Source organism: Cricetulus griseus, chromosome 8 (genome assembly GCF_003668045.3).
Source record: "Cricetulus griseus strain 17A/GY chromosome 8, alternate assembly CriGri-PICRH-1.0, whole genome shotgun sequence".
In the NCBI taxonomy this organism is placed as follows: Eukaryota; Metazoa; Chordata; class Mammalia; order Rodentia; family Cricetidae; genus Cricetulus; species Cricetulus griseus.
This window is the reverse complement of record NC_048601.1, coordinates 64,117,081-64,139,324: the sequence shown is the minus strand read 5'-3', so window position 1 is coordinate 64,139,324 and position 22,244 is coordinate 64,117,081. Positions and strand designations below refer to the sequence as shown.

Below are 22,244 nucleotides of genomic sequence, written 5' to 3'. Positions count from 1 at the left end.
CCCGCACTGTCGTGAAGTCCGGAACCCGCGGTAGAGGCTAGGTGTGTGGGCGGGGGCGAGGGGGCGGGGCGAGGGCGGGCGAAGAGATCCTGACCGAGCGTGGAGTCCAGAGCCCAGAGCGGGGGGGGGGGGGGGGGGAGGGGGGAGAGGGAGGGGGAGGGGGGCGGAGAGCGGGGGGGGGGGGGCGGGGAGCAAGCAGACAGGGTAAGGGGTTGGAGGACAGGCAGCACAGCTTGGCATTGTGAAGGAGGAGTGACCATCCCGGAACAAGTGTCTCTATGCTAGCCACCCATCACATACTTGAGTTTCAATCCCCGACGCCTCTGTTTTGAGACAGGGTCTTTGTAGCTCTCGCAGTTCTGGAGCTCGCTTGTGTAGGTAGACTAGACTGGCCTCAAACTTACAGAGATCGATCTGCCTCTACCTCCAGAGTGCTGGGACTAAAGGCATTCACCACCATGCCCTGCATGCCATCTTTTGAGACAGAACTAGCCTGGAACTCGCAGCGATCCTCCTGCTTCTGTCTTCCAAATGCTTGGATTGCAAGACTATTGCAATACTTTCCTACTCTCCTTATGTCCTTCCCGGGTGTCTCTGAGTTTGAACGTCCCTAAAGTGCTACCTGGCATTTAAAAAAAGAAAAGGAAAGAAGAGAGAAGAGAAGAGAAGAGAAGAGAAGAGGTGGTGCAAAAGGGCAGATTTTTCCACAGACGTGGACTGAGAGTTACAGATGCACTTTAAGCCTAGTGTGTCAATCCTTCCTGTACCTAAAAGAACTAGACTTGCAAACAGCAAGAAGGTAAACAAAGGAGAGATCAGGAGCAAGCTGTGAGTCCAGCCATCAGTCAGAGGGTCTTGAACACAGTTGTGATATCCAATTCACTACTGCAATTGCCCACAGAATAAGGAAAAGCATCCCAGAACAGAACGATTCACCAACATTATGGCCTCAGGACATTTTTACACTGTTGGAAATAGAGGATTTTTTTTTTTTTTTTTTTTTTGGTTTTTGGTTTTTCAAGACAGGGTTTCTCTGTGTAGCTTTGGAGCCTATGTATGGTCTTGCTCTTGTAGAGAAACTGATTTTGGTTCCCGGTATCCCCATTAGGTAGCTCAGGACTGTCTTTAACTCCAATGCCTGGGAGATTCTATGCCTCTGGCCTCTGAGGGCACCTGCAATCATGTGCACATCGTGAGCATTAGGACAGATAGAATGGACAGGGATTCTGGCACTTGGGATCAACAGAATACTAAGTATTACAGCTCAGATGGAAAAGTATTCTGGCACTCGGGAGCCAAAGAATACCACAGATCACAGTAAGCCCAGCAGCTTACACCCCTGCTCCGGGGAAAGGCTTCCCCGGTGTATCAGCTCTGCTCCAGCAGGGGAAGGCTTCCCCAGTGAAGTTGTTACAGTTCAGCTCCAGTCCCATACAGTGTAGTATGACAACTCCACTTAGCTAGGGGAAGGTTTCCACAGAGAAAGTGTTATAACCCTGCTGCACTCCTCCCATCACTGTGGGAGGAGCTCCAGTGAAAAGTTGTTACTTCTCAGCTCCATTCCAGAGAAGGAAGGATTCACCCAAACCTCATTCAAGAGATTTATCAGGAGGGAAGAATCCAGGAGAGTGGCTGCCCTCTGGCAGGGTGGCAGAGGACAACCAGACAGTCTGACAGTCACAAGTTGAACAGGTACAGGGTTTATACAGGGCTTCTTAGGGGCAGAGTTTTTCCAGGGAGATTTCCAGGGTGGGGATTGGTCAGATTTCAGTCCCTTGGGTTTAGATTGGCTAGATCTCATATTCAGGAATTGGTTGGTTTTCTGCTCAGGTTTAGGGTCAGATTTGACTCTGGTTTCAGGGCCAAAGTGTGTTTCTTTCACTAGTCCTTTTCTAGCCTCTTGGTTCTAATTTTAGGGCCAGGGTGCATTTCTTTCATTGGCTCTGATTCTAGGGACAAAGTGTGTTTCTTTGGCACTAGCTTCACAGTCAGGGTGCATTTCTTTAGTTCTGGTTGCAGGGCCAAACAAAGTGTGTTTCTTTGGCCCTGCTCAGGGTATGTTTCTTTGGCTGGCCCTTTTTCCCTACACACAGACTTATACACATAACTAAAAATAATAAAAACAAATTTCAAAAACTATACATCAGTGTTAAATGTGGTGGTGCAAGCCTATAATTCGAACATTCAGAAGGTGGAGGCAGCAGTATTGGGAGTTGAAGGTTGTCCTCAGGTATGTAGTAAGTTTCAGAATCACCTATATAAAAAGAAAATACAAAAAACAAACAGGCAAACAAAAAACAAAATTATATAGCATACACATATACACATATATGCTGACTCATTCAAATACAATTAAAAAGCTATTACATATTTAGCTAAATTACATCTATAACATAATAGATCACTGGTCTAGTATGTGTGATGCCTTGTGTTTGATCCAGCAAGTCCTACAAGTTTTTGTGGAAAATTTGGGCCCAACCATAAGGTCCTTGTGGTGGTTTGAAAGAAAATGCCCCCAAAGGGAGTGGCACTAACGGGAGGTGTGACCTTGGCATAAGTATGGTCTTGTTGGAGGAAGTGTGTCACTGTAGGGTGGGCTTTGAGGCTTCCTATGCTCAAGCTATATCCAGTGAGACAAAGTACTTCCTGTGGCCTGCAAGCCGAGATGTTGGACACTTAGCTAGCTCTTCAGCACCATATCAGCCTGCATGCTACCGTGTCCAGTCAAGATGATAAGGGACTGAACCTCTGAACTAAAATGGAGTTTTAATTAAATGTTTTCCTTTATAAGAATTACCATGATCATGGTGTTTCTTTTCTTTTTTTTTTTTAAATATGGAACACTTCACGAATTTGTATATCATCCTTCCACAGGGGCCATGCTAATCTTTTCTGTTCATTCCAATTTTAGTATATGTGCTGCCGAAGCGAGCACGATCATGGTGTTTCTTCACAGCAATAGAAATCCTAACTAAGACAGACGTTGGAACCAGGGACTGGGTTATTGCTATGATAGACCTAGCCGTGCTTTTGTTGAGTTTGGGTTAGGAAAGCAATGGAATGCTTTAAGTGCTGCTTAATGGGCAATACCAGTAGGAACACCAAAGACAAAGGTGATAAGAGTGATTTGAGCCGGGCGTTGGTGGCACACGCCTTTAATCCCAGCACTCGGGAGGCAGAGGCAGGCAGATCTCTGTGAGTTCGAGGCCAGCCTGATCTCCAGAGTGAGTGCCGGGATAGGCTCTAAAGCTACACAGAGAAACCCTGTCTTGAAAAAAAAAAAAATTAATTCCGGGCTGGAGAGGTGGCTCAGTGGTTAAGAGCACTGACTGTTCTAGAGCTCCTGAGTTCAATTCTCGGCAACCACATGGTGGCTCACAACCACCTTTAAGAGAGATCTGGTGCCCTCTGCTGGCATGCAGACAGAAGACTGTATACATAATAAATAAAATCTTTTAAAAACTTAAAAAAAAAAAAAAAAAGAACAACATCTGATATTGTCCCTTGACCGCCACATGCACACCATGGCATGTGCACACCCTCACACACATGAACACACACAACTATGCACCCACATTGCAATCTGGGGAGCTGGGGATGTAGCTCAGTTGGTAGAAAGCTTGCTTAACATGAATGAAACCCTGGGTACAGTCCCCAGCACTGCATAAAATAAGGTGTGGTGGTCCACATTTGTAATCCCAGGAGGTGGAGGCAGGAGAATTAAAAGTTCACAATCATCCTGGGTTACTTAGTGAAACAGCCTGGGGGACATAGCACCATTTCAAGAATAAATAAGGCCATAGAAAATGGCTCAGGCCGGGCGTTGGTGGCGCACGCCTTTAATCCCAGCACTCAGGAGGCAGAGGCAGGCGGATCTCTGTGAGTTCGAGGACAGCCTGGTCTCCAGAGCGATTGCCAGGATAGGCTCCAAAGCTACACAGAGAAACCCTGTCTTAGAGAGAGAGAGAGAGAGAGAGAGAGAGAGAGAGAGAGAGAGAGAGAGAGAGAGAGAGAGAGAGAGAGAGAGAGAAGAGCACAGCACATACAGCTCACCACTTCCTATAACACCAACTCTGATGCTTCTGGTCTCCATGGACACTTGCACTCATATGCACAAATCTACACATCACACACACACACACACACACACACACACACACACACACTAATTAAAAATAAATAGAGTAAGTTCTAGGACAGTCAGGGCTGTTATACAGAGAAACCCTGTCTCGAAAAACCAAAAAATAAAATAAAATAAAATAAAGGGGACTACAGAGATGGTTCAGCAGTTAAGAGCACTGACTACTCTTCTAGAGGATTGGGGTTCAATTCCTAGCAACCACTTGGAAGCTCACAACCATCTGTAACTCCAGTTCTAGGGGACCCAAGACCCATTTCTGGCCTCTATGGACACCAGGCTGCATATGTTGCACAGATATACATTCAGACAAAATGCACACAGTTAAAAATTTAAAGTAAATGAAAATAAAGTATTTTTTAAAAAATCAATATGGCTGAGCAGTGGTGGCGCACGCCTATAGTTCCAGCACTCGGGAGGCAGAGGCAGGTGGGTCTCTATGAGTTTGAAGCCAGCCTGGTCTAGAGTGAGTTCCAGGAAAGCCAAGGCTACACAGAGAAACCCTGTGTCAGAAAAAAAAAAATCAACAGGATGGCTAGAGCTATGTCTCATCATTTAAGAGTGCTTGCTTCTCTTTCAGAGGTCTCAAATCTGATTCCTAGCACCCACATTGAGTGGTTTCACAACCAGTGTTACTCTGGTTCTAGGGTGATCCGGTGTGTCTGGCCTCTGTGGGTATCAGAGACACACATAGATACACAAATTTAAAAGGAAGGGAGGGAAAGAGGGAGGGACGGAGGAACGGAGGGACAGCGGGAAACAGAAAAGAAAGGCTGGAAATATAATTTAGTAGTTAAGAGCGTCTTCAGCTCTTAGGGATCTGATGCCCCCTTCTGGTCTCCAAGAGTACCACATAGGCATGCAAACAAAATCTCACTTTGTAGCTCTGACCTGCTTGGAATACATTAACTACATAGTCCAGGCTGGCCTTGAATTCACAGTGGGCCACCTACATCTGCCTCCCAAGTACTGGGATTTAAATGCCACCAGTCTTGGCTTTAAAATAAATCATTTAAAATTTTTAATAAATAAATGTAAAATAAGCAAAACAAACAAAAAATTTCAAACTAGGCATGTTGGAGCATGCCTATAATCCCAGTACTTGGGAGGGAGGTAGAAGCAGGAGATGAAGAATTCAAGGCCATTCTTAGCTGAATAGAAACTTTGGAGCCAGCCTAGGCTACATGTGACACTGTCTCCAAAAAACAAACCAACCAAACAAAAAACCATAAAATGAATAAATGAACAAATAAGAAAATATATTAGAAATATGTGACAGGAAGGAATACAAATGGGCACCATTCCAATTTGCTGCCTCTATCTTCTTGCTATGTTGCCAGCATCAGAGTGCAAATGTCAACATGGCAATGTTATTGTAGCTGTTGTCCTTGAAGTCCCCAGGAGTTCTGAGCCACACTGAGCACCGCTGCTGGCAGATGTTGACATAAAAGCAAGGGTTATTGGGGCCAGATGTGTTTGGCAGCTGGAATCACTAGGCCAATAGAGTTCCTGCTGCTAGGACATGTCCACTGCTAGGTTATCCCAACAGGCAAGGCAGGTCACATCCCTTTGGGAGCTACAGACCTATACGAGATGAATCTCTCAATCACTATCAAACTGTGGCCCAGCAGGCAAAACGTCCATACACAGGAAATAAAAAAAAAATAAAAACCTGTGGTCCAAAGGGACTCAGTGCAGCTTGGAAAGTTTGTATTGCCTCTCCTAGGACCATCCACAATGATGGCTCTGGGCTGTGTAGCTCAGTGATAAAGTACTTGCCTAACAGGCATGAGGCTCTGAGTTAGATCCTCAAACGTATCCAACTGCCCAAGTTAATTCCATCAAGTTATATAAAAGTGGCTCACTCTTGTAATCACACTTGGCAAGTAGAGGCAGGAGGATAAGGAGTTCAAGGCCGTCCTTGGCTACATATTGAAATGGAGACCAGCCTGGACTATATGAGACTCTGTCTAAAACACAAAGTGGGGAGAGAGAGGGCAGTAGCAATGTCTGTAGAATGGAGGGATGGAGTGTGGAGTTGAGTCTAAGTGTGTACTTAGCAAGTATGAAGTCCCGAGTTCAATCCACAGGAATAATAATAATAATAACTGTTGTGGTTTGATTAAGAATGACCCCTATAGGCTGTGTGGTCCCAGTTGGTGGACTGTTGGCAAGGATTAAGAGGTGTGTCCTTGTTGGAGGAGGTGAGTTCAAAAGCCCATGCCATGCCCAGTGTCTCTACCTGCGACTTGAGGATCAGTATGTAAAGCTCTCACTACCTTTCCAGCACCAAGCCTGCCTGCCACCATGAGGACTTACTACCACCATGACAATGGACTAAACCTCTGAAGCTGTAGCAATTCCCCAATTAAGTGCTTTCCTTTATAAGAGTTGCTGTGGTCATGATGTCTCTTCACAGCAATAGAACACTGACTAACACAATAGCACAGGTTGGCAGGATGACTCAGTGACTGCTACCAAGCCTAATGACCTGATTTTAATCCTTGGGACTAATTTGGTGGAAGGTGACAATCAATTTCTGCAAATTGTCCTCTGACCTCCACTTGAACACACACACACACACACACACACACACACACACACACACACACACACACACGAAAAAGTAAAAAATAAAATTAATGATATGGAAACATTAGGCAACTTCTGTAACCATCTATCTAATAGGATTGAAGATTGCTAAAGAGAGACATTTGTGCCCCTCCCTAAGTTATCAGCCTATTGGTTCCAAAGAATTAAAATTTCTCCAGATTCCCAAGCTAGAGTAAGGCAAAGGCAAGTCTGGTGTCATCTGGGAAGAAGTTGCCTCCCAGGAGAGATTTCACAGAATTCTGACTCCTTATCAGACTACACTGCAGGCCAGACTTGAGGAGAGGCAATGAGGGGTCCATGATGAGGGCGAGTGCATACTGACCAAGACTGCTCAGTCATGCATGCCTCTTGCCCTCTATTTGACTCTAAACCTCGTGTCAATACCCTAAAGGTGGATTTCGGCCATTTGACCTCTTTCTCTGTCCCTCTCTCCAATGTGGACACATTGGACCAATCTCCTTTTTCTGTTTCTGTTACTTGTCTCTTCAATTGGTGTATTGGGGATTGGTGGCCAAGCCTAGCTTGTTGGGGCTTTTGGAGCCCAGGGTTTGACCCTAAGAACCCTAGCAGTACTGCTATTATGACATAGAATGTCATAAATATTAAATAAATTCTATGGGAGCACTGAAGGAAATTAATTAGGAGTAGAAAAATCAAGACTGTTTTTATTTGTTTGTTCTGAGTTTGGGTTGGTGGTGCAGCTCAGCAGCTAGAGGGCTTCAATAACATGCACAAGACCCTAACTCTGACTGCAGCCAAACAAAGATTTGCAGTGTACTTATAATCTCAGGGGTGGGGAGATGGAGATAGGTCATTCCCTTGGGCTTTTGGACAGCCAGTGTTGTCTATTTGGTGAATTCCAGGCCTATGATAGACCATGTCTTAAAAAAAAAAAAAAAGTGGACATTGCTTGAAAGGAATCATACCCAGATTGTCCTCCGACCTTGCCTCCCAAATGTACCTGCACACCCATGCACACACACAGCAGTAGCATTTGAACTTGCTTTAAAATATAAGTACAATTTGGGTTGGAGAGATGGTTCTTCAGTTATGAGCACTGGATGCTCTCCCAGAGGATCTGAGTTCAAGTCCCAGCACCCACATTGCAGCTCACCACAACTGGCAATAGCTCTAGTCCTAGGTGATTGATATCCTCTCTGGCCTCTGACTACCACCACAGGGTGCACAAGCATACATGAGTGCAAAACACCTAATAAAACAAAAGGGAAAATGATTTTAAAGTTAAGTACAACGTCCTTTGAGAAATCAAAAGTTCTGGGTGAGCTAGGTAGGGTTGCAACATTCACCTAGAGCTTTTGGATACAAGAAATACACCTGTCTTTTATTTTTGGTTATTTTAGAGACAAGATTTCTCTGTTTAGCTTTGTAGACCAGGCTGGCCTCAAACACACAGAGATCCACTTGCCTCTGCCTCCAGAGTGCTGGCATTAAAGGCATGTGCCGCCGCCGCCGCCACCACCTCCCGGTTTATACCTGAATTCCCAGCATCCACATGGCAGCTCACACTGGTCTGTAACTCAAAGATCCAACACCCTCACACAACATATGTGCAGGCAAAACACCAGTGCACATAAAATAAAAAATTAAATTAAAAATCAAAGAAAATACCCCCTCCCAAACAAACAATTAACGGGTGGTGCTAATTCAGTGGCCTTTGCCTAGTGGCCTGCTTTGGCTCAGGGAGTTGTTAGTTTCATATACAAAGCCTTCAGCATCGTGTCTCATGAAATAGTCTAAAGGTTGTGTAATAAATCTCTTCATGGGTCTTTTTCTAATAAAAATGTCATTCTGTCTGCATTGTGAAGAAAAAAACAACAAAACCACCTTATTTAGCTCTAACTTTAACATCCAAAACATTGAATAAGTTGCCTTAAGGGGAGGCTATGTTATATAATACTAAGTGAGGACACAAGCCCTGCTCTCTACCAAGGAAAATTAAATCATTAAAACTAATAGTTGCCAGGTGTTGGTGGCACATGCCTTTAATCCCAACACTCGGGAGGCAGAGGCAATTGGATCTCTGTGAGTTCAAGGCCAGCCTGGTCTCCAGAGTCAGTGCCAGGATAGGCTCCAAAGCTACACAGAGAAACCCTGTCTCGAAAAACAATAAATAAATAAATAAACAAATAAATAAAACTAAAAAATTTTCAGACAGCACCTCACTTTGCAGCCCAGGCTAGCCTGGAACTTATTTATCTTTCCACTTGAGGCTCCTGAGAGCTGAAATCACAAGTATGTGACATCACTCTTGTGCTAGGCATTTTTCTCATTTTAAGTTTGAGATGTGGTCTTCTTTCTATGTTGCCCAGGCTGACTTCAGCTTCCAAGTGGCTAGAGTGATAAGTGCCATGCCGATACACACTTCTAGCAATTAAGGTTTTTTTTTTTTTTTTAAAGTGGAGTTGGGAGGTTGCAAAAGGCCTGCACTCAAACCTGCTAAAGGTTAAACCACAGAATGTTCCAATAGGCTTGGGTAAACAATTGAAGTCAGTATCTGCTGGCCTTCAACATTTCTCAGCAGGGGTACCCTCAATAATTAACAGGAAGGTTTACAATTTAGGATGTCTGCCCAAGCAATGACTGCCTCCAAAAAACTATTCTGGAAATTCCCAACAAAAAGCAAAACAAAAGAAGCCCCTGTCTTTGCCTCATGAATTTTTTTAGGGTGCTCTGGTTCAGTATGTCCAAACAGCTCCTAGATAAATCCTTCCTGGATTCAGTGTTTTGTTTTGTTTTGGTTTTGGTTTTTCGAGACAAGGTGTCTTTGGAGGCTTTCCTGGAACTCGCTCTGTAGACCAGGCTGGCCTCGAATGCACAGAGACCTGCCTGCCTCTGCCTACTGAGTGCCGGAATTAAAGGCACGCAGCACCACTGACCGCTGCTTCAGTGTTTTGTGGGGTTCTGTGTTTGTCCATTTTGTTTTGGCTTTTGATATGGTCTCAGTATGTAGCCTTGGCTTGCCAGGAGCATACTATGCAGACCAGGCTGGCCTCAAAGTCAGAGATACATTTAAAATTTTTTTTTAAAAGTAGTGCAGTGTTGGGGCTGGGAAGATGGCTCAGAGGTTAAGAGCACTGACTTTTCTTCCAGAGGACCTGGGTTCAATTTATGGTGCCCACATGGCTGCTCACAACTGTCCAGTGCCAGGGGACCCGACACCCTCACACAGACATACAAGCAGACAAAACATCAATGCACATAAAATAAAAATATAAATTATTGCCGGGTGTTGGTGGCGCACACCTTTAATCCCAGAACTTGGAAGGCAGAGGCAGGCAGTTCTCTGTGAGTTCGAGGCCAGCCTGGTCTCCAGAGCGAGTGCCAGGATATGCTCTAAAGCTACACAGAGAAACCCTGCCTCGAAAAACAAAAACAAAAAAACCAAAATAACAAAAAAAAATATATATATATATATATATATATATGGTTTTTCGAGACAGGGTTTCTCTGTGTAGCTTTAGAGCATATCCTGGCACTCACTCTGGAGACCAGGCTGGCCTCGAACTCACAGAGATCAGCCTGCCTCTGCCTCCTGAGTGCTGGGATTAAAGGCGTGCTTCACCAACGCCAGGCTCTATATATGGTTTAAAAAAAAAAATTAAAGTAGTACTGTGAAAAGAAAAAAAAAAGAATAAAAAAAAAAGTAGTGCTGTGTTTCAGAATTTAAATATACACTGGGCGTGGTGTCCCATGCTGGTAAACCCAGGACTAGCAAGGTTGAGGCAGGTGGATTATCATAAATTCAAGGCTAACTAAGATTCTATAGCAAAATAATAGAATCTCAACAATAAATAAAAAATGTAAGTCTTGGAGACGAAGAATGTGCATGCAGATACAAAAGCATGTATGTGAAAAAGGAAATTGATAGAGATGAGGGCGGAAGAGGCAAATTCAATTCTGTGGGGAATTCCAGAAATAAAGAAGTATGAGAAGAATTTCCACAGGCCCAAGGAGTGAAGAAACCCTTCAGCAAAAATGGGTGTTAGAGGACAGGCATGGGTGGGGCTGAGAAGGCGGGCTCCTGAAAGCTTCGGAAAGTGGTCGGACACCTGGAATGCCTGCCCAGAAATCTGCCTTTAACCAGGGGGTTAAAGTCTGTTTGGGGAACACAGCAAGTAGTCTCTAAAGGAATGGATAGGACTGGAAAGGTGTGTTTGGAAATGGATAAGAGTTGTCTAGAGCAGAGACCATTTTGGCATCCACTGGGCAGCTGGAGCTGGTAGAAAGAAGAAAGTGAACATATAAAATGTCCAAGAAGGAATGAGCATTACCCCGGGGTGTGATGCTGGGATCAAACCCAGGACTTCACATGGGCTAGAAAAACAATCACAGAGCTACCCCCAAGCCCTTGCGTTTATGTTTGCTTCATTTTGTTTGTTGGCTCACACTGTAGCCCACCCCATCCTCCAATATGGGCTTTACAGGCCTGTGTCACCATGCCTGGCACCAGCCTCCTTTTTTTATTTTGTATGATTGTTTTTCCCAAGATAGTTTTATTTTTAAATATCGAACAAAAAACAAGGCTCTCCTACAAAACAGCTCTACAGAGGAAACCTTTAAAACAGGAAAGTGGTACTAGATGTGACAGACCCACCACACATTTCTCCTGAACAAAAGGCCTTCCAGCACCAAAATCCCATCACGTGGGGAATTTAGCTTGTCATCCAAAGGAAACTAAACTCCCTGGCTCTCTCCAGACCCAGCTTCTAGGCTGAAGTACGATTGTTTGGTTGAATTTGTTTGTTTTTGAGACTCTCTCACTCTTTAGCCCAGTCCAGCCTGGAACTCACTATGTAGCCTAGGCTGGCCTTCAACTCCATGATCCCCCTATCCCTGTTGCTCCATTGCTAGAATTACATGCATGAACTGTCATGCCCACCTTTTGCTTGTTTGTTTATGAAATGAGATCTTGATTTGTAACTCCACCAGCCTAAAACTAGTTGCCTTTTGTGGCTGTAATACTCCTCTTCCCTACTTTCTCATTTCATCTCTCTTCTTTTTCTCTCTCTTGTTCTGCTTTGTTTCTAGGCGGACTCTGGCTATAGTGTAAGACCCCCGGAAGCTCAGGCCTCCAGAATCTTTTCCCAGGACTGCGGCCACCCCAATCATCATGAGGAGGCCGAAACTTGATGCAAACAGCAAGAGGCTTTAATGAAAGGTAGACGTTTGTACAAACAGGCTCTCTCAGCATGCAGGCTAGAGAGCAGCCCCGTCCCCCAGGCGTTTTTAAAGGCAAAAACCATAAGCTTAGAGTGGGACCTTGACTCTCAGTCTGTTGAATATGTGACCAGAGTCATGGGTTCCTAGGAAGCCCTTTGTCTTGAGGGGAGGCCTGGGAATCAGATAGCCTCCTGATCCCACCAGTTGTAAAACCTGCAGACCTCAGGATGTGATAACTAATGGTAGCTATCTCTTTGTTTCACAGGGACCCTTAATTGTTAATGATTGACACATTGGCCAGTGGGGCAGTCTGTTTCCTTCATGAGCCCCTTCACTAGAGACTGAGAGCATCCTTAAAACACTGCCTCGGCTTCTCTAGCCTCGACCTACTGTCCTCATTCCTCACAAAGTGGTGAGTTCCCAGTCCTGGGTTTGTATTGTGAGCCCATAATTCCAGTACTAATGGATCACAGCAGGATCATTCTCAGCTGCATAGTGAGCTCCAGGCCAGTCCCAGCTTCATAAGACCTTGTCTCAAGGGGGAAAAAAATCACACTAAAGTTAGAACACAAAGCACAGAAAACTTACTGAGATTTTCATTTCTTCTGAAGCAGAGAGCCCTCTTCTTTCCAGAAACGAAAAGCCTATGGAAAACAATCTCAACAGAGTCTGGGGAGTTCTCGGTTCAGTGGGAGGCAAGGGGGGTGAAAGGCAAGGGAAAGGGACAGAAGAATGGAGGGAGGAAAGCCGGAGGGAAGGAGGGAGGGAGGGAGGGAGGGAGGGAGGAAAAGGAACACCTGGGCATTTGGCCCCAAATAATCCCCAAATTTAGGAATCTGAGGAGAGAAGATCACTGAGTTTCAGGCCACCTGAGCTACATTATGAGATTCTGTCTCAAAATATAAAATAAAAAATAATAAATCCAAAAGAGAGAACTGGAGATGTTGCTCGGCATTGAGAGTACAAACTGCCCTAAGTTCAGGTGGCCACACCCACATCAGGTGGCTCACAACACTTCCAGGGATTCCAACGCCCTCTAAGTCTCTAGAAATAATGAAATGAGACAGAAGCTATGACTGGACAGTAGGGTCTTGCCTAACAAGCACGTGACTGGCCCTGGGTTCAATTCCCAGCATCCATCTCCAAAGAAAATATAATAAAGCTTTCATTAGCTGTGCAGTTCAATTTTTTCTGCTGTCAAACAAAACTGTAAAAGAGGCTGGAGGTGTAGCTCAGCTGGTAGAGTCCTCATCTGGCATCGCAGGAAGCATTAGAGTCAAACCCAGCAAGCATGGCAGTACAGGTGTAACCCATCCAAAAGGTCATTTCAACATGCCATCCGCTGGTTGCTCTATTGGTGGACTGACTGATTGACTGATTGAAGGTCTGGCTATGTAGCCCAAGGTAGGCTTGACTGTGTTTGTCCCGGCCCCAGATTCCTGAGTTCTGGGATTACAGGTATGGAACACCACACCAGGCTATAAAATATTAATGAAATTTATGAAAGTAGCATTTTTGTGCTGTTTTTGAAAGTTGACATGCATTTTATAGCCTCGATTCTCACCAGCCACACTGTGAATTCTCAATGACCACATGTGATCAGGGTTGTATTGGACAACACAAGTAGAGAAGGGTGGGAAGTCTTAGGACAGAACCTAGAACTCCAAACATTCTAGGCAAATCTCTGCTGCTGAGAGACCCATCCCCACTTTTTTTTTTTTTTTTTTGAGACAGGGTCTCTCTATCCAGTCCTGGCTGTTCTGGAACTCACTATGTAGACCAGCCAGCCAGCCTCAAACTCATGGACATCCTCCTGTCTCTGCTTCCCAAGTGATGGGATTAAAGGCGTTTACAACCACACCCAGCCTAGGAGGGTTAGGTCTTGTAGACCTCCTTGCAGTTTAAGGTGACTCTTTTAAAATACAACTCTTTTTTAATTTTTTTTTTCCAGACAGGGTTTCTCTGTGTAGCTTTGGAGCCTATCCTGGCACTCGCTCTGGAGACCAGGCTGGCCTTGAACTCACAGAGATCCACCTGCCTCTGCCTCCCAACTGCTGGGAATAAAGGCTTGTGCCACCAACGCCCTACCTAAAAATATTTTAATTTAATTTAATTTTTATTATTTTTTTTGGCAGTCTCATCACATGGCCCTAGCTGGCCTGGAACTGGTTAAGAAAACCAGGCTGGTCTCAGACTCACAGAGATCCACCCAGCTATTATTATTATTATGTTTTAAGTGTGCATATCTGTGTGTGTTTGTGTACATGAGTACAGGGTCTGCTGAGGCTAGAAGAGGGCATCGAATCCCTTAGAACTGACATTCTCGTCACCTCTGGGCCTTATGGCTAAGATCAGGTGTAGAACTGACATTCTCTGTTGTAATCTCATTCCTGTTTACTCTAGATTTTTCTTTTGCTTTACTGGGAAAGGAAGGGGTTGTGCAGTTTTAAGATATTACTAGGGGGCTGGAGAGATAGCTCAGCAGGTATTACTCTTTCTGTCCTGCCTGACAGTTCCCAAATAATGGCTCTGAGACTTGTTATTATTTATGGAAGTTTGGCCTATAGCTTAGGTTTATTTGTTACTAGCTCTTATAACTTAAATTAACCCATTTATATTAATCTACGTTCTATTGTGTGGCCTTACGTCTCTTCCATCTTGCACCCCCTGTTACCTCTCCGTATCTCCTGGCTTTTTTCCCTTCGTGCCTAGATTTCTCCTCCTCTTCCTCCCCCCTCCCCTGAAATCCTGCTTATACTTCCTACCTAGCTATTGGCTGTTCAGCTTTTAATTGCAACAATTGAAGCATCTTCACACAGTGTACAAATATCCCACAGCAGACTCTTGCAGAGAGTGTTCAGTTCCCAGCACCCGCAGCATGCGGCTCACAGCTGCCTGTAACTGACCAGGGAACTTGACACCTCTGCCCTCAGGCATACACACATACACATAATTAAAAATAAGGAAAACAATCTTTTAAAAACGATCTATTTTTTTTTTAAAGTTTTACTAGTTGCTTTGATTTACTTCTGTAAAACTAAGTGTGCAGTGTTTGGGATGCAGCCATGAGTCCCTGAGCACGCACAAGGGAAAACACCAAAGTGTCTCAAAATGGTACAGGGATTCTAAATTTATTAAGGCCTTTTTTTTTTTTTTTTTTTTTGGCTCTTATTTGTCAGAGAGCTAAGATTTCCTCCTTGGCGCTGTTATTTCTTCTGGGGTGGGAAAGAAGGTCTGTTCTCTTGGTGCCCTGTTATTGTTCTGTCTTGACAAACTCCATCCGGAGAAGAGCAGATTTTTTCTGGCTGAGGGCCACATGTGGTGGAAAAACCCTTTACCCCAGGCCCCCTCCTAATCCATTGGACAATCCTCTGACTACTGACCAGGGTCACCAACCCCCATGGTGACCTTTGGAGGGAAATGTAGGACTGCTGACCTCTAGAAGGAAAGGAGGGGCTGAGCGAGCCACCATTTCCCGACTGTCTTCTGCCGGGTGGACACTGCTAAGGTGCCCTGCCCTTGCTGTTTGCACTCCTCCTCACTGCCTAAGGTCAGCCTTAGCACCTGAAAAACGCTGAGAAGACCACAAAGATTCCCTCAGGGCCAAGTTGGAACTTTCCAAGAAATTTTAAAGATTTCAAATATGTGTATATGTGTGTATGCACATGTGTTCTCATATCCACAGAGGCCAGAAGAGGGCATGCATCCAGCCATCCCCCATCCCCCCCCCCAGCTGCAGTTACAGGCGTTTGTGAGCAGCCAGATGTGGGTACAGTTTCCTGTACCCACATCTGGCTGCTCTGGTTCTCTGCAAGAGCAGCAGGTGCTCTTAACTGCTGACCCATCTCTCCAGCCCTGTTTTCTGGGAATTTTAGTGCTTTCTTCTCACTCAGGACTGCCCTAGGGGACAAAGGTTGCTCAGCGAGGTATTTTTCACCCGAATATTCGTTTCTATCCGAACAAGGCTAATCTAAATTCCTGAAAACTAGAGTTACTTCTTTGAAGCGTAAAAAGGAGAGGCCACGGGTTTCTGGAAACTGAGGAGGGTTAGTTGATCCTTTCTTTCTCCTTCTGGACAACTTAGATGCTCCCCCACCCCCACCCCAACCCCCACCCCGCCCCGGTCCGGAGTGCCTTGTTGCTTTAAGCTTAAGCTTTTGTTTGGGAGGAGACTGGGAGGGCAGCAGAGGGCGGCCGCCTACCTGGAGAAACCTGCAGTTAGGTGTGGCAGGAGGAGCTGGAGAGGCTGGAGTCGCGGGATGGGCAGGAGGCGGGCAGAAAGTTGGAGTAAGCAGGAAGTGAAGCTGTGGCTGCCTTGAGTGGAAACAGACTAGGCGAGTACTGCTTTGAGAGGCCCAAGTGCTCCGAGACATGGTGAGTGGCGTGGGGACTAGGAAAAGAGAGATTTAGGGGGGCTGCTAGAGGGAGATCGGGGCTGGGGATTGACTGTGTCGAGATAGGTTAAGTTGGCGGCAGTCTGAGGGCTGGCCCTACTGGGCCAGCGCTGCCTGAGTCTCCTTACTTTTGACAACTCGTCCACAAATAGCTCGGCACTCCGGGCCAGGGGTTCCTGACACTTCTCCACTGCCTTCCTACGGTGACCTCGGTGCTGGCTCGTATCAGAGTTTCGGTGGGGGCTGGGGGACCCGAATTCCAAGCCAAGCTGCTGCGCCCGCGCCCTCCCCCTCCTCCGCCTCCTCCAGCTGGGCCTGAGCCCGGTGTTGTGACATTACCGGGCCACAAGCGCCCCTGCTCTTAGGGGCTCAGATTCCAGCCCAGCAGGCTGGAATTCTCCCCTTTAGCCTCGCACTGTGTATAGGCAGCCACCCGAAGGACTTGCCCGGCCACCAAAAGCAGCCGCTCCTCTGGAAACATTAGCAAGAGAGACCCGGTTTGTAAAGCCGGGTCTCCCTGACAATCCAGGTTCAGCTCACACCGGTGGCTGGTACCTGAGGCCTCTGGGTCACTAAGGGAGGAGTCCATGCCTTTTCCCTCTTAGTTCAAAAGCCTTATCTTGAGGCCTCCTGGATAGAGAGACCGCAACAGGGAGGACGTTTGATATCTACATAAGCAGGCAGTGGTGTGTGGCCTATACCAGTCGTTCATTTCTGGGGAAAGCAGAAGTGTGTGGTCCAACGGCACGGCACATGATACTTTCTGGGGGCCACAGCCACCGAACCGCAGTTACACTGCCCAGCAGGCAGGAACCAGAGCAACTCACCAACAGCTGTCTGGACAGGCACTTGGGTTGGGTCAGACAAGGGTGCTCTGTTGGCCAGCCCTCACCTTTCTAGTAAGAACCACTAGGATTGGGAAGAGGGTGGCTTGGCTGTGCACTGCTGAGGAAAACTGAAATGCCAGCTGTGTCATCCCCTTGACCCTCTTTGTGGAGAGTGGAAGTAGGGAGAGGTGTGCGCTGTTTTTCCTTGTCAGGGACCCTGTAAATCCCAAAAAGAAGGCGAATGACAGTCCAGAATCAAATCTCATCTTCTGGGACTTATGTGCACTTATGTGGCAGCCAAGATGGCTTGACAGGCAGTGCAAGCATGTTAGCCTAAGTTCAGTATCCCACCTACTTCTATCCATCCGACTGTAGAAGATAACCCACTCGTGAACATTTTCCTCTGACCTCCACATGAGTGCTGTGGTGTGCATGCATGTCCCCACGCCACCCCCACTGATAGGTACACACACACACACACACACACACACACACACACACACACACACAGAGGTATGTATGTGTGTGCATATATATTGCAGGACTGAGAATGTGGCTCAGTTGGTAGAGTGCTTGCCTGGAATGCATGAAGCTCTGGGTTTGATTCCCAGCATCTCATAAATCAGGGATGGTGGTGCACACCTGTAATCTCAGCACAGGGTGGGTAGAGACAGGAGGTCATCCTACTTAGGAAGCTTGAGGCCTTCTTAGGCTATACGAGACCCAGTCTCAAATAAATAAGTAAATAATAAAGCTGGGGAGGTGGCTCAGTGGGTGAAGTTTTTGTCACATAAGAATGGAGATTTGAGTTGGATCCCCAGACCCACGTTTAAAAAAAAAAAAAAAAAATCAGGTGTGATGGTACAAGCACTAGGTGTGATGGCTCCTAGCATTAGGATGGTAGAGATAGGCTGATCCCTGGGGCTTGCTGGTCAGCCTAATCTGAGAGCTCCAGGCCAATGGGAGACCCAGCCTCTGAGGTGGAAGGCACCTGCCGAGTGACACCTGACCACCCACCGCTGATCTCTGGCCTTCCATGCCTCGATACACACATGTGCGTGCACCCATGTGATCATAGACAAATAACATTCTCTTTGTAAACAGTTAAAGTATTGGAAATGGCTAAAATCTACTTTAGTTCTTCCAACCTCCTGTGGCCTCTTGGATCCTCTGCTGCTTGGCCTAATTAACCCCTGTATTGACACCCAGGAGGAGGCCAGTGGGGGTGCCGGAAATGACCGAGTTAGGAACCTGCAGAGTGAGGTGGAGGGAGTCAAGAATATCATGACCCAGAATGTGGAAAGAATCTTGGCCCGAGGGGAAAACTTGGACCATCTCCGAAACAAGACTGAGGACTTGGAAGCCACGGTGAGATGGGGAGCAAACTGGGATTAGAAGGAGAGATCTCAAGAGGGGAGGCTGTGGGGTGGAGGCTGATGAGCAGAAGAGATGGCAGACTGCCATGTCTACTGGCCTCTTGCCTATTGAGGGGATTGTTGAGCCCCCACTTCTGGTTCCTTGCTACTTGACTGGTTAGTACAGAGCCTGGTAAGTGGGTCCATTTGGGCTTGGGTGGGGGGTCCACCCGCAGAGCCGTTTCTGAGACAGCTCAGTCCACTGCTGCATTCTTAGGCTTCTTTGAGGCATGATTAGGCTGGGACTGTAAAAATAGAGTTCTGCTGAGTCTGCTTTAAAACACAACTGGAAAGAGCAGTGAAATTCTTTGATCCTAGGATCCCTCTGCCTGCCAAAGGCCAGAATAATATCTCCTACACATCTTGCTTAGACCATCTCCTCTTTGCAGCCATGGGCTCAGACCAGCTGCTCAGCCAAGGCTGGAGCCTCAGTTTCCACATGCTGTGAGTCCCAAACGTAAGCTGGGTACATGGAGACTTAGTGACTCTAAGTTACCTTGGGGAGCAGGAGGTATTTTCTTATTCTTCCAACCTTTGTTGTGCCCTGCTTCTTCCTCCAGCTTCCACAGTCCCTAGAAGACAAAGTGTTATAGAGCCAGGAGATGTGCACATCTGGAGCACATTCTTGTAACCCCCTCCCACCCCAGCCTGAGGGTCTGCTCCAAAGGCCAGATTGCTCTGCCAATCAAACAAACCTAGATTGTGAGCATAGGTAAAAGACCCCTCAGTGCGCAGGCCAGTTGGGGGAGGAGGGCAAGAAAAAGAAGGGAGGTTGGAGACACGGCTCAGGTGGTAAGAGTTCTTGACTAGAATTCATGAAACCCTGGGTTCAGTCCCTGACACCATATAAACAGAGGATTGTGGTGCATGCCTGTAACCCCAGCTCTTGGAAGGTAGCAGCCAGAGGATCAGAAGTTCAAAACCAGGCCATCAAGATGGCTCAAAGGGTAAAGGCACTTGCTGACAAGCCTAAGGACTTGAGTACTGTACCTGGAATGCACATGTTTGGTGGAAGGACAGACTCAATTCCTACAAAATAACCTCTGACCTCCACTCTGGTATGTGCACACTACACACACAAACATAAATAAAAAATATAATTTTTAAAAGTTCAAGGTCATCCTTCTCTACACAGGAATGGAGGCCAGTCTTTGCTATATGAGATCTTGACTAGAAAGAAAGAAAAAGGAATGGAAGGGAAGTCCTGGCCCCTGCCATGCTCAGAGAGAATCTCCATGAGCTCAAGCATTCTAACCCAGAACTTAGCTTACAGATTGTTGTGGAAAGGGATTTATCAAGGTAGGAGGGTAATACATTGTAGCACCCAGCAAGCAGAGATAGACAGGTCTCTGAAGTCCCAGACCAGTCAGGGATACATAGTGAGTCCCTGTCTCAAAAGTTAATAATGGCCAGACTTTGGTGGCAGAGGCAGGCAGATCGCTGTGAGTTCAAGGCCAGCCTGGTCTACAGAGCGAGTGCCAGGATAGACTCCAAAGCTGCACAGAGAAATCCTGTCTTGAAAAACAAAACAAAAAGTTAAAAACAAACAAACAAACAAAACCCAGAGAGATAGCTCAAGGGGTAAAGACTCTTGTCACCATGGCTGATTACACGAGTTCAATCCCCGGGACTCACAGAGTGGAAAAAGAGAACCAGCTCCTGCATGTTGCCCTCTGTCCACCACATGGGTAGTGTGCTGCATACGGCAACACACACAGACACAAATAAATGTTATAAAAATATTTAAAAAAACTTTCCCTTTCCCATAACTGGTTGTGGTGGCATACACCTTTAATCCCTGCACTCAGAAGGCAGAGTTAAGCAGATCTGTGAGAATTTGAGGTCAGCCGGGTCTATAAAGTGAGTTCCAGGACAGCCAGGGCTGTTACAGAGAAAAACTCTTGTTTCAAATCAAACAAACAAACTTTCCATTCCCATTGTAACAGGAAAGATTAATTAATTGCTTAATTAATTAATTTTGGGGTAGCTATGCCCTAGCTCCCGCAACTTTGTTTCAGTATAGATGTAAACATCTACCCTATGACTTGTGGGCCTCCATTTGTACTCTTGTCCTGAGGGAAAGAGCCATTGGGTCACTACTTTATCTTGTCCCTAACAGTCTGAACACTTCAAGACAACATCGCAGAAGGTGGCCCGGAAGTTCTGGTGGAAGAATGTGAAGATGATTGTCATCATCTGTGTGATTGTTTTTGTCATCATCATCCTCATTGTGCTCTTTGCCACTGGCACCATCCCCACTTAAGAGCCCCGTTCATCCCACCCTCCTCTTCAGGGTAACCCTCCCTCATGTGTGCCAAGAGGGGCCCTCTCCTGTCCTCCTCCACAGAAACGCTGCTCTGTCCCTGTGAGGGCCTTCTGCTACATCATATAATCCAGAAGCACCTTGATCCCCTGGGAGGAGAGAGCTGGACTGTGGCTGCATCTCATGGGTCCGGAGAGTGGGTTAGAGAGACCCAGAGGACCCTGCTTGTGGCTGGGAAACTGCTGGTGGCTGGTGGGCAATAAAGACCTTTCACTGTCGCTAAGTGTATGAGGCGCTTTCCTCCTTTCTCTTTCACCCTTTGCCCTTGTGTGTTTCTCTCTTCCTGAGGGTCCCCTTTGGATTGGTTTCTCCCAATCTAGAACCAAGATGGTGCAAAGCTAGAAAGCACAACTTTATAGAAGAAAGATGGCAGTTCAGAGGATTTGCACACCTGGACTGCAGATGTGAGTCATCGTACCCAGCTAGAATCAATAGTTCTGTCTGGCACACACACACACACGTGTGTGTGTGTGTGTGTGTGTGTGTGTGTGTGTGTATGTATGTGTGTGTGTGTGTGTGTGTATCTATTATATGGACTTACTTTTGATTTTTAAAAAGTATGGGTATGTGAATGCAGGTGCTTCCAGAGGATCTTGGTCCCCCTTGATCTCCCTAGAACTGGAGTTATAGGCAGCTGTGAGCTGCCCAACTTGGGTGCTTGGAACCAAACTTGGGTCATCTACAAGAATAGTTTGTGCTCTTTTTTTTCCCCTCTCCTTGGACAAGAAAAAGACATTATTATTATTATTAGGTTTTTTGAGACAAGGTTTCTCTGTGTAGCCCTGGCTGTCCTGGAACTTCCTTTGTAGACCAGGCTGGCCTCGACCTCACAGAGATCCGCTTGCCTCTGCTTCTTGAATGCTGGAATTAAAGGCGTGGGCCACCACTGCCAGGCAAAAATTTAGTTTATTAATTAAAATATAATTATACTATGTTGCCCTTTCATTTACTCTCTTCAACCTCCCCATGCTCCCTTTACTCCCTCTCTAATTCATGGCCTCTTTTTATTTATTGTTTTATACACACACATAGATACAGCTTGCTGAGTCTGTTTGCTGTTGCTTGCTTGCATATGCTTGCAGGGCTGACCACTTAGTATTGGATAACCAAATAAGGAGCTCATCTCTGGGGAAGATCGATTTTCCCTCTCAGTAATTCCTCAAGTGCCTCTAGTTCTTTGTCCAGGGATGGGGCCTCTTGAGAGACCCCCCCCCCTTCCATGTTAGCATGACTATTGATGTTGTCCTTGTTCAGTTCTTCTTTAGGCAGCTAAATTGTTGAACAATATGCACTTTTGTTTGTTTATTTGTTTGTTTTGTTTTCAAGACAGGGTTTCTTTGTGTAGCCCTGGCT

The 22,244-nt window shown here is 46.1% G+C and overlaps 1 protein-coding gene, 1 long non-coding RNA gene and 1 other non-coding gene across 3 annotated transcripts; 1 reads left to right on the top strand and 2 right to left on the bottom strand.

The window, feature by feature from the left end:
- Positions 1-2,129: 2,129 nt before the first annotated feature.
- LOC113837071 lies at positions 2,130-16,259 on the bottom strand. Its single transcript, XR_003487691.2, has 3 exons — positions 16,135-16,259; positions 12,521-12,576; positions 2,130-2,254 (listed from the first exon to the last, which is right to left on the bottom strand). It is a non-coding gene; the product is annotated as an uncharacterized LOC113837071 (long non-coding RNA).
- On the bottom strand, positions 2,830-2,935 carry LOC113837082. Its single transcript, XR_003487698.1, has one exon. It is a non-coding gene; the product is annotated as a U6 spliceosomal RNA (small nuclear RNA).
- Vamp8 (vesicle associated membrane protein 8) lies at positions 16,168-21,109 on the top strand. The gene is made up of 3 exons (XM_027429487.2): positions 16,168-16,306; positions 18,363-18,521; positions 20,688-21,109. Exons 1-3 carry the CDS (start codon positions 16,304-16,306, stop codon positions 20,829-20,831), a joined length of 306 nt encoding a protein of 101 aa, XP_027285288.1. The 5' UTR covers positions 16,168-16,303; the 3' UTR covers positions 20,832-21,109.
- The last annotated feature ends 1,135 nt before the right edge of the window (positions 21,110-22,244 follow it).

Bases quoted from the DNA above. Each gene is read 5' to 3' on its own strand.
- Vamp8 (XM_027429487.2), top strand. The intron at 18,522-20,687 runs GTGAGATGGGGA...TGTCCCTAACAG, and splicing joins CTGAGGACTTGGAAGCCACG to TCTGAACACTTCAAGACAAC.